This window comes from Rousettus aegyptiacus, unplaced genomic scaffold (assembly GCF_014176215.1).
Source record: "Rousettus aegyptiacus isolate mRouAeg1 unplaced genomic scaffold, mRouAeg1.p scaffold_m13_p_15, whole genome shotgun sequence".
In the NCBI taxonomy this organism is placed as follows: domain Eukaryota; kingdom Metazoa; phylum Chordata; class Mammalia; order Chiroptera; family Pteropodidae; genus Rousettus; species Rousettus aegyptiacus.
The window spans coordinates 54393432-54405468 of record NW_023416290.1 but is presented as its reverse complement, the minus strand read 5'-3'; the positions used below and the strand labels follow the sequence as shown (position 1 = coordinate 54405468).

Below are 12037 nucleotides of genomic sequence, written 5' to 3'. Positions count from 1 at the left end.
GAGGCTGATCTAGCCGCCTCAGAGGCAGATAAGTTAAGCAGCCTTATCGTCTCGAGTATGTGTCGCCTTCATGGTAGATCTGCCATTGAGGGCTTCAGCCATTCGTGAACAGAAGTTCTCTAACTGTGGTCGCTGGCCATTCCAACTCAGTCAGGTGACCTGATTCCACCCCTTGGGGTCAGGGGGACATCAGGATGACAAGCCCAGGTGCTAGGTAGAATGTTCCTTTATTTGAGAGAGAGTTTATATAGTGGAAAGAACAGGGCCACAGAGTCAGAAACACCTGGCGTTTACTAGCTAGCTCTGCCCTCGACATCTAACTTGAAACTCGGTTTGTCCATTGGTAATGCCTATGTCACAGCTGATGGTGAAAGTTAAGTGAGAGACTGGGTTAAGTGCACAGTATAATGTCGGTTCATTATCAGGTCTTCATAAATAGCAGAACTTGTCTTTTTTAAGGTAAAGATTGATGATCTGACATAAATTCATCATTAAGAGGTACCTGTTTATTAATCCGACACTTACTCATTAGCGTCAGATCACCTTCTAACTCTGCCGGCTCGTGTTTTCTCTGAATAGAATCTAGCATTATTTTCTGATTCTGCAATCTGTAACTGAATTAGTTTGGTTTTTATAATTTTTTTGAAGTGAATTATCAGTATTTCCATTTTTAAATACAGTATTTATTAGTCTTGCATTCCAACAGTAGCACTTATTTCAAAGGGACCATTTTACTTACGTAATTAATTAAAATATTTATATAATGATCCTCAGATGTTAAGTTTTTAAGAAACTCAGAAAACTACTTAATAAACCAATTTTGTTTCCTTTAGTAGCTGAAAGAAAACAGTTTATAGATAAATAAACAACGTATTCAGAGTATGAGAAGTTGATAATGCATTTGGCTGTGGACACAATGACATTGAAGTTACTTAGCTGTAGATAACAATTACCATTTTATAAAAATCAACACTGTGTAGAGTGGCGAAAGTAATATAAAATTTGCCCTTTGATCCTGGTATTTAATTCAAATTAAATTATTTTTAATTGGGTTTATAGAATTACAAAATCGAATATGTCCGTCTAAGGTTTTTGTTCTATTAAACAGTATTCAGCTTGAGTGAGTGTATTTAGGTAAATCTGGATTTTAAAGAGACCTTACTTTTATGAGAATTGAAATCTTAACACTTATAAATTGTTCACTTTTTAATAAACATATATCAGGGAGATGCAACTTAATATTTTAATGTTTTTTTCTTTAGAAGCAGCATTAAGAGGTCTCCTGGGAGCCTTGACAAGTACCCCGTATTCTCCCACCCAGCATCTAGAGCGAGAGCAGGCTCTTGCTAAACAGTTTGCAGAAATTCTTCATTTCACACTCCGGTTTGATGAACTCAAGGTGGGATTTTTCTGCTGGCCCCGAGTGTATGAAAATCACGAGTCTTTCCATGAACACTCACTAGGAGGAAATGCCTGGAGACCTTATTAAAATGTTTCTAAATTATGTCTTATGTTCCTTAGGAAGTATGGAAAACTGGATTTAAAAATTATAGCAGGTCTTCTGATATATGCATAGCAAATAGCAAATTACCCACTATTCAGTCTTAACTTCATTTCAAAAATATTTCTGAAACAATATTGACCTTTTCTGATTTTTTTTTCTCCTCATTCCCAGTTTATTTCAACTTTGTTTTATATAAAAACGCTAAGGTATCTCCTCCCTCCTGCCGCTCCGCCCACCCCCCACCTTCCTGTCCACCTCCCTACCTGTCTCGTGGTGTGGGAAGGAGTGAGTGTAAGGAAGTAAGTACTGGGTTTCCCGTCCGGACACCTGTGTCCCGCTCTCAGCCCTGCCGCAGGAACCGGTTCCAAGGCTGGTCCTTTGACTTCCCAGGGTCTCAGTGACCTTGCCTAGAAAATGGAAGAGCTGAGTTTCTAACTTGAGCATTTTGAGATTGCATTATAGACAACTATTCTCTTTTATTAATACTTTGAGCACGGATGACTGGTATGTAAAATTTGGGAATTATGCCGACCATGACTGAGAAACAGTCCGTACAATTCTGTATGTTTGGTAAGGACCAAGTATGGTGTTACATAATTTAAGTGCAAAAAAACCATCCTGAATGATACCAGTTTTAGTTATTAAAATGGTACTACAAATTGGGAATGTTACTTAACTAGTTAGAAATGCGTTTAGTAGAGTTTTCAATTAATGTTTATACTAACATGTAGTACATAATACATTTTTCTTTCAAAATGTCTTCTTTAGATGACAAATCCTGCCATACAGAATGATTTCAGCTATTACAGAAGAACGTTGAGTCGCATGAGGATTAATAATGTTCCAGTGAGTTAATGCTTTGAATTAGGGGTGGTGATAACTCATCTTTCCGCTTGTTCCACTTACCCTTTTATTTGTTCGTTCATTTGGTCATTCTGATAAAGTTTAGCAATTAAGTTAGTAATTATGAGCACCCACAGCTGTAGGAAGAAAGAGCAAAATGTAGCAAACATTTTGGTGTTGACTCTTTTTCCCACTTTGTCTCTTAAATTCCTACGACCACTTCAGTAAAATTAGTGTTTGTCCACATAAGATTGACTGACTGACTGACTGTATGTTCTCATTTTAATGGCACGATAATTTTGTGAATCAGTGGTTATGAGTATTTTGTCCCCACACTCTTAGAATGGAAGAATCTTGGAGAGAAACTGGTGAGGATAGGAGAAGCCCTAGCCGTGGCCAGTGGGGCGGCGGGCTTCGAGGGGCGGCGGGCTTCGAGGGGCGGTGGGCTTCGAGGGCCATTGCACCCGACCTGGCCGCGTGAGAAGCGGGCCCTGTGCCTGTGTCTGGGCTGGTGGGGCATCTCTCCCCATCTGAGGCTCGCGAGCCGCTCAAGTTCTCATCTTAAGCTGTTTAATTCCGTTTTCTCCCTCCGAGGAGTCAGAGACCATAAGTAAAACCTTAAAAAGGAAGAAAGTATTACCTTTTCTCTGGGTAATTTTAGGGACCTACATCATGAGAAAAACAAATTTCCAGGATCAGCCACAGCCACTAGTAGATAGTTTAATAAAGAAATACTATATAAGAATGGAAAGAGTGGTGAGTAGTATAAGGGTTAAAAAAGTACCGAAGGAGATCATTCTCTTTTTTCCATTGAGGAGATGTTTCATGAAGCGGCTGCTCTAAAGCAGGCCCTGGGCTGGAGGAAGGACGTCCCTTCCACAGAGCATCTCTGACTCGTGTCCCTTCGGTTTTGCATAGACCTATTCCTGCTGTGATGCTGACCTTGTCACCTGTCTTTCTCATACCTACCATGTAAAATAAAGGGAAAGCAAACCCCCAGTCCTTAGTCATAACGATCCTGTGTCACTCAAGGTTAAAGACCTTCAGTAATCCTAGCTAAGCCCAGATCCTGTATCACTCAAGGTTAAAGACCTTCGGTAATCCTAGCTAAGCCTAGTCGTCGTCCAGTGAAATCTCCGAGGTCTTCCCCACTTCAGCTGCTGATGCCTGGATCGTAGCCGAAAGCCTCACCCTCACTCTCTAGCAGCAGAACTGGTTTTCCAACCTAGAGTCTTCTTTCTGGCACGACCTGCCCATTATCATCACTTAACTTTAGAAAATTGACATAATTGTCATTCCTTTCTTCTAACACTGCACGGGGTTCACCGTCACATACAGAAGAACCTAAGCTAGCAGTTAAGACCCTCTGCACTCTGACCCCGACCTCCCTTTCCAGCCTTTCCCTAGTCGCTGCCCATTCCACTGAGTTACACAGAGTCACACTCTGCCTCCCAGCCGGTTGGAAGACCTGCGCACCTGCCCATCCTCACCTGCAAGAGTCTGACTCTTCTGTGGGTCCATTTTAGTTTTTTCCAGTCTAACTTTAGTCTTTCTTTCACCCCCTTTTCAGTCATCGCCTGTGTGTTTCTAGTGGAGGCAGCATGCAATGTCATGGTCATCTCCCTGTCTTCCATAGCATTTAGGACAGTCCCTTGTACACAGAAGGCAGCTCGTCAGTGTTTTATTTAATTGTTTAACATCACTTAAAATTCTTTTTTAAAATTTCTTGATATCATTTTTAATCTTTCTGTTTTTAAAGAATATTTAAGTATTATGTACACTTGAAGGTCAAAATATAAAACTGAAGAATATTGATTAGGTTCATTTAGCGAGCAATAACAGGACAGGCACTCTGCCTAGGTCCTTCTATACTCGAGGTCATGAGATCACATTTAATAATTTATGAACTGATATAAAACGCTCTCATTTTCTACACAGGCAGAAGGAGAAAATGAAGTAAATAATGAATTGGCAAATCGAATGTCTTTGTTTTATGCTGAGGCAACCCCGATGCTGAAAACCTTGAGCGACGCCACCACAAAGTTTGTATCAGAGGTGAGCGTCGCGTAGGAAGCTGCGCTTTGCGCTGTTCATGTCCTGCCTGTCTGCGGACGCAGCGGTCGCAGCCCGTCCCACGGCTCCAAACCCCGCCTTGAGCTGAGGCACCGGCCGCTGTCCCGTCCCTGAGGCCCACACGTGCACGCCGACCCTCAGTTCGCGGCTTCCCTCTGGGTGGGTAGCGGACACCGCAGCAGTGTTGTGACCAAGCCGAAGTCCCGATGTCGCCCCGCCCTGCGCTCTCTCCGCGCGCTGCAGGCAGGCACACGTCGTCGCAGATGTTGCCTTTCTGATGACCCGAAGGCAAGGCCTCCACCAGCAGAGGTTACGACTCCGCTCGTTGCAGTCCTCACTTTTGCAGGAGTTTGCAGCTGGACCCGGACCCTCAGAGTCTCTCTGCAGTGTGTGCTGATACGAGCAAATAACTTAGGGCTTAGTATCCCGAAGTCCTTTCTTATTCCACCCCGACGCCCACTGCATCACAGTCTTATTTGCCCCCGCTTCAAAGCAGACGCTGAATCCGAAAACGTAACCCGTCTCTTGCTGCCTCTCACCGGGGTTCCTGCGTTCGTGTTTGACTGTTCTCACGTCCTCTACTCCCGTCCCAGGAGAGTCCTTTCTCCAGAGAGCAGCTGAGCTCTCTTCCTAAAGCGTAAATTCTGCTCGAAGTGTTTCCAGTGACTGCCCCCTCCCCTGGGTGGCACCCCCAGCCCTCCCGGCCTGAGGCCTGTCTGCACGCTGCGTTGTCCCCGGAGCTCAGAGCAGCCTCTGGGTTCCATCTAGTATGTTGTTTACAAAATCGAGAGTAGGAGCCAGATTTTAAAAGTTGCAAATTTTTCATGTTATGCTAGGTTTTAGGTTATACTTAAGTAAAAACTCACTTTTTTTTTTTTGTTCTCCATGCACTTTTACAGAATAAAAATTTACCAATAGAAAACACCACAGATTGTCTAAGCACCATGGCTAGTGTGTGCAGAGTCATGCTGGAAACACCGTGAGTATTAGCCGATCTTTCTCACTCTAATGACCCCGTCGAAATGGTCCAGACGTGAATGCGGAAATGAAGTGTACCCCTTATTGTCAGTATAGGAACAAAATTAAAGTGCTTTGGCCGCTTAGCATAGCTTCTGGTGAAGTGTGAAGTACTTGTGGTCTTCACGCGCCTCAGACCAGTCGGACTGAGTCTTCAGGATGGGCATTTTGTGGTGCCGCTCTAGGTGGGGGTGGCGGGGAGTGGGGGCGGAGCTCTAAGGCCCTTCTGGTTTTGCTTCTCGTACGCCTTCTCCCTGCTTGTGCAGTGAAGGACCCGCCTTTCGCTAGGGGCCCAGCGCGACTCCTCTGCTTGTCTCTTTCAGTATCAGTTCTCTGTCTTCACCGCGTTCACCACTCGCCTGAATTCCCTTCCGGGTTTCTCCTCCCTCTCACGTCGTTCGTGACGTGTGCCTCAGTGGTGCCCGGCTGGGTTTTCCTGTCCCAGGCAGATCCTGATCAGTATATGGTTTACTAGTTCGTCCTTGTTGTGTGACGCTTCGTATTTTCCAAAGCAGTGTCGTCTGTACCATCTTAGTGGCAGTGTGCTCACGAGGCAGGGGCCCCCGCTGGTGCTGGTCCGGGAGGGAGGGGTCCTGGGGAGTGAGGGCCGTGCTCGGCGGCCGGCCCCACGCGCCACTGTCTGCATCCTGGCTCTGGACAGTTCCGCGCCACCTTCCACACAGAAGTTCGATTTCTTTCTTCCAGATGGGAGAAGAACATGACCGACTTTTAGAAAGTTTGAATCTTGTAATGCAATAACGGGTTTAGATTGAGTTAGCCCCTAAATAGCAAACGTGCTCGCTCAGGTAAGCCAGTGAGATTTTTTGTCATCGTGCTGATTCCTCTGAATGGATCCCTGCTGTGCGGAAGGGCCGAGGACTCCGGCGCAGAGGCCCGAGTGGGTAGGCGGTGACTGCTCTGCCTGCCTCACTCCTCCGCGCCCCTTTAGAGATTAGCCGGGTCCATCTTTCAGCCTCGACTGAGCGTCGAGGCAGCTCGTTCCTTTGTGATGTGCCTCACCCGCCCGTCTCTTCTCTACCCTCCAGGGAATACAGAAGCCGATTCACAAATGAAGAGACGGTGTCATTCTGCTTGAGGGTCATGGTGGGCGTCATAATACTCTATGACCACGTACACCCCGTGGGAGCGTTTGCCAAAACTTCAAAAATCGATGTAAGTTGCGTCATTGTACATAACCCCTAGTAATTTCCAAAAATGGAAGTCACAGGCTTTAGTCAAAGAGCAGCAGGCTGTGCCGGGTCACAGAGCTGGCTGTGTGGTCTGTGACGGCGGTGGCCTCGGCCTCCTCCGCGCCCTCACAGTGCTGCGCGGAGCCCGTGCGGGTGCAGGGGATGAGCGGGTGCAGGGGTGAGCGGGGTCGCTGTGGCGTCCCGCATGGGGACCCTTGCTCCTAAGTGGTTCTTTCGCATATTTGGCAATATGGATAAACATTCCTAAGAAATTGTTTTTTGTTGTATCCTTTCATTCCTTTGGCCAAAGGTATTTCAAACAAAAGATTCCTTTTCTAATGTCTGCTAGAAGTCAGTAGAGGTGCTCCGGTGAAAAACATGGAAGACTACACATTCCCCCTCTCCCCCCGCCATTCATAATCCGTGGCGATAGCCTGGGCTCGCGTTTCTTTCTGCACCCGGCACAGCCGGTTCGCAGAATCGGAGCCAGTGTTTGCTGCGGATTACCCGCTGGTTTCCCTTTCACAGCTCGTTCAGCCCCGGAGCATCTCGTGTCTAGACTCCTGACAGCCAGTCTCCCTCCCTGCCTTGATGCGTGCGCATCCTGTGTAGAGACACGAGTTAACGTGTGTTGAGAGATTACTGTGCCCCAGGAATTTTCCGTTTGTTCTCCCACGCACCTGAAGTGCTCCTCGGATGTAGGTGTTCCCGCCCCTGTACGCACAGAGAAACTAACACTTAGGGACAGGAAGTAACGGAATCGCTAGCGGATGGGAGAGCGGGGTTTTGAACCCACGTCTGCCTGGCCCCCAAAGCCATGCTTCTTCCCAGTGGTCAGGCTCGTCCTCCGCCTGTGCCATCCTCGCCGAGTTGTCCGCTTTCCAGTAGCCTGTCTCAGTCTCTGCTGCCGTCCTCATCGCTGCCCACTCATCGCCCTGGCTTTCCAGGCCTTCTGTGAACCCCGGTGCGAGCGATTCCGGCCCCGCAGGTTTCGCCCTCTGCCTGTGGCATGCGTGACGACCTTCGTCGTGGCGTGTGCTGCCGGGCAGGCGCCTCTTCCTTCCGACCGCGTCCGCTCTGCCCTTTGCAAAGCTGCTCGGCACCCTCCCAGCTCTTCCCGTAGCCGGCGCGGGGTTCGGTGTGGGGCGTGGGTGGCGCTTCGGTTTGATTCTTACAGTTCTGTTTGACAAACTGAAAATAATAACAGTTGGGTAGATTTTTTTGCCCTGTTCTCAGAATAATTACATTTTTAGTATGTAATTTCTCAGGAGTTCTGTAGTCATATTGCTATTTTAATTATTTCTATTTTGAAAGTGAATGTTAGATGAAAAAACAGAAGTTTCACCTTTTCTGTTTCCTTTTGCTTTCAGATGAAAGGTTGTATCAAGGTTCTTAAGGACCAGCCTCCTAATAGTGTAGAAGGTCTTCTCAACGCCCTCAGGTGTGTATACATGTGTGCACACGCGGATCGGAAAAGACACGTGAGACCATGCTCCAGGGTGCAGAGAGTACGAGGGTGTGACGGGGAAGCTCGAGCGAGACGTGGGGAGCTCTGTCCCCTGGCCGCGTGGTCGTTTAGCTGAGACCCCGGGCGGTTTGTGACGAGTGTGCGTGTGCGCGCACACCCGTAGAATAGGAGCTTCACTGCTTTGCTGAAGGGTCTGGCTTTCACTTTTTGCCCCTCTTGAAGGAAGGGTTGCTTTTTTAAAAAATTTTTAATGAAAATAATATGTGCTCATTATAAATAAAATCCAGCAAACAAAATTTTAAAGAGAAATTAAGAAATTGCGAAATCTCACTATTTTGAAATAAACCACTATTAACATATTGATAAATATCTTTCCAGAATTTTTTCTTTACACTTGTATAGTCATGGTTCTGTATAATACTTAATCTTTTTACAAAATAATACCACGCAAACTGTTTCACAACTGGCTCTTTTCGCTTAATATAGGGTGATTACATTCCTGTTCACAAAGGCAGATCTCTATTATTTTTATTTATTTCTTATAACGAAAATAAAGCAGACAGTCAACATTTGATGTCTTTTCTCAGCTTAGACTTATTTGATTTGGTTACTGAAGCTCCTAAATATGCTGGAATATTTTTAAATGGAAATCCGAACAAATTATAATATCTCGACTACAGAGATTTAATTAATAGTGTAATTTAGGTCTAGGTTTTAGTATTATTTCTTTACCTCGAAGGGACTGTGCTTCAAGCATTAAGAACCCAGAATTTACTCTTATTTTTCAGGATCTGAAGGTGGTTCAGTCTCTTATTTTAGAATTAAGACAGAGAGGCTGTGGCCGTGCGTGGGAGACGGGCTGGGGGTCCCCCGCGCAGCAGCCTGCGTCTGGGGGAAGGGGGAGGGGGTGCGCCGTTGTGACAGGGGCCACCTGCCGGCGTGAGGGCTTTTCAGATACGTAATGAAAAGTCGAGGATAGAGGTTTGTTGCAGAGATAACGAACTGTTTCTATTCAAAGTGAGCGTCTTCTGTGCCTGGTTCTTACTTTTTCACCTGGGAAGTTTTGTGATGTTAATGAATCCATAGCGTTTTTACATCGCTGTACATGTGCTGTGCAGCGTCATTACGTGACTTCAGGCATCAGCACCGCTCTGTGAGGTGGGTGGGGGGTATGGGGTGTTGGAAGTGTCTCCATTGTACAGTTACCTTAAGCTCTTGAGAGTCTAGAAGGTAAAATAGCTAATAAGCGTCAGAGTCTGTTTTCCAGTTCAGGATTTTACTCTTGAAATCCCATATACTTGATGCTCTGTCCTTGAGCCTTCAGTTTGCTATGTGAACGAACCTCAGGGCCTTTTGGAATCACCTGGATTGACATGAAAAACAGATTCCCAGGGGACCACCTGCAGAGAGTCCATCTCTTCCTTGGGTCTGGGGTGGGAGCGGGCTCCTCGTTTCCCTGGCAAACGCCTTAGCTGGTGCAGATGATGCCAGCACTCCGAGAAGCCCTGTTCACACTAAGGCAGCCTGGCCCTTCATGTGCTTTGACTCGGAGTGACTTCTAAGTGAAATGTGGAGAATGTGTCAGGTTCTTAATAAGCATATGTGTTTGTCTCTTTATCCCTCTAAGCATTTGAGTTCAGGTATTCAGTTGTTAGACTGATTTGAAATAAACCTAATAACACACAGAGACTGTGTGTATCTGCTTAAAATGGTATATTCCTTAAGGACGACTATATATGCGAAATTGTTGTAAGCCAGGTTAACTGATCCAGCTGTAAATTCTGTCTGCATTACCTCTAAAACATGACCCACATTCGCGCATTGAGCACCTGTTTCCTTGCTCCAGTCGGGTCCAAGCCTTGGTCACGTAGCCCCTGGAACCCAGACCCCCGGCTGGTCCCTCTGCGGTCCCTGCCCCCTGCAGCGCTCGCTCAGCAGCCGGAGCAATGCTTCGAAACGTCGGTGAAATCACACAGTGCTTGATTCCCTCCACACTTTCATCGGCCTTAGCACAATCTGTGAAGTCCTCACAGTGGCCTACAACGTTACCGTCTTCCTCCCTCTGCTAGCTTGTAAGCTGGACCGTACCTGCACACAGTAGGCCTGCTTACCAAATTATTGCTACTGAAGGAATCCCATGGTGAAACTTCTCATGAAATAAGAACCACTCCTACTGATTCTTTAGATTTTCTTAATTTGTATTTAAATACTTAAGGCAAAACACGTTGACCTGAAAATGACGCGCTTAGAGAACTCTGAAACACTTTGGGATGCGACAGAACTAACTTAAAGACAGTAAACAGACCAGTGGTCAGCAAGCCCTTTTAATAAAGGGCGAGAGAGTAAGCAAACGTTTCAGGCTTTCGTGGGCCACGTGGTGAGCCACTCAGCTGTGCCGTGATGGCAGGAAGGTGACTGTGACCACGGTGAGCGCCTCGGTGTGGCTGTGTGCCAGTAAAACGGAAATTTGAATTTCTTGTAATTTCTACATTAGCATGAAGTAGTAGTAGCCTTTTGATTTTTTTTTTCCCTAACTGTTTGAAACTGTAAAAATGTGCTTAGCTCACAGACCATGCAGAAGTAGGCGGCGGGCTTTGGCCCAAAGGCTCTAATCTGGACCCCTGAGGTGGAGCAGCAGTAACTTTCCTCTGAGAAGTTACAGCTAATCGTTCACTTTAGAACTTGACCAGGTCATTTCAGCACCGTAGTTCTCAGTTAAACAGCTGTTGGCTATTCTGTTTAAAGGGTGGCGGGGAGGCTGAGCAAGCGGAACCAGAGCAGGGCTGAAGCTGGAATAACAAGGCATAATTCTTTGAGAAAAGATCGCCTGGCCCGTGGCTCGGCGTCTCGTAACTGTAGAACCTGATGCAGATACTGTGTGCTTTTCATTTCCCCAAACTGCTGCTTTTCTCTTTTAGGTACACAACAAAACATTTGAATGATGAGACTACCTCCAAGCAAATTAAGTCCATGCTGCAATGACACTTCTGGAAGAAGCACCTGCTGTAGACAGAAGACAGTATTCTGCAGTGACTGAGAATGCACAGTTTTTTAGTGATTGCAATTACTATCTCATTTACTCTTGCTTTTTATTTCTTTCCTCTGTTCCTCTTCCCTCTTTTTTAATCATGTTCTTGTTCTTAAGACTTCTTTTCTGTGCCAAAATCAGTAAAGTTATACTCTGAAGGGATGTTGTCCTTTCAGACAGGCCATCTAAGGCAGCTAATTATGCATTGCATTGGGGTCTCTACTGAGAGAAATTCTGTGACTTGAACTAAATATTTTTAAATGTGGATTTTTTTTGAAAACTAATATTTAATATTGCTTCTCCTGCATGGCGAAACTGCCTATTCTGCTATTTAAAAACCCTCGATGACTTTATTTTCTACTGCCGCTTTTTTCATGTGCAGCCAAAATGAAAATGTTTAAATTAACTGTGTTGTACAAATGGTACCCAACACGACCTTTTTTTAAATTAGTAAGACTTTTGTTTAAAGTTTTAAGTTTGCATTTTGACTTTTTTGTAAGGATGTATGTTGTGTGTTTAACCTTTATTAACTAACGTTAAAAACTGTGATGTGTGCGTAGAGTATTACGTATGCATGTTCATGTTTAAAGAATGGCTGTTGATAAAATAAAAATCAGCTTTCATTTTTCTAAGTGTGTCTGGTTTACTGATGTTTTGGTTTTAGGCTTTTTCCCATGTATATTTTTCTGGAGTGCTCATACACATTACCTAATTTTATCTTCTTTTAAGGTGGAGCCGGGCCTTTTTCAGTAGCCTTTTTCTTCATTATTGTCTGTGAGCATAGTGTTGTTAATTGCTTTAAAAGCCTCGCCAAGCGCGCCGAGGCCAGCGATCTCGTCGTTGACTTGTTCTCGCTTTACTCTCGTGCGGGTGCAGCCATAGGAGGGAAGCCACGCCTTTGCTCGAACGACATT

General features: G+C 45.5%; 1 protein-coding gene across 12 annotated transcripts in view; it reads left to right on the top strand.

Annotated features, from left to right (window-relative positions):
• Positions 1 to 11755, top strand: part of CYRIB (CYFIP related Rac1 interactor B) — a 119174-nt gene extending 107419 nt beyond the window's left edge. For all 12 annotated transcript variants that reach the window (XM_036233038.1, XM_036233030.1, XM_036233036.1 and 9 more), the window contains 7 exons: positions 1263 to 1399; positions 2273 to 2350; positions 4286 to 4402; positions 5320 to 5399; positions 6484 to 6610; positions 7998 to 8068; positions 11014 to 11755. In XM_036233038.1, the coding sequence (XP_036088931.1) occupies positions 2273 to 2350; positions 4286 to 4402; positions 5320 to 5399; positions 6484 to 6610; positions 7998 to 8068; positions 11014 to 11077 (537 nt within the window). In that variant the 5' untranslated portion in view covers positions 1263 to 1399 and the 3' untranslated portion in view covers positions 11078 to 11755. The remainder of the gene's footprint in view (positions 1 to 1262; positions 1400 to 2272; positions 2351 to 4285; positions 4403 to 5319; positions 5400 to 6483; positions 6611 to 7997; positions 8069 to 11013) is intronic.
• The last annotated feature ends 282 nt before the right edge of the window (positions 11756 to 12037 follow it).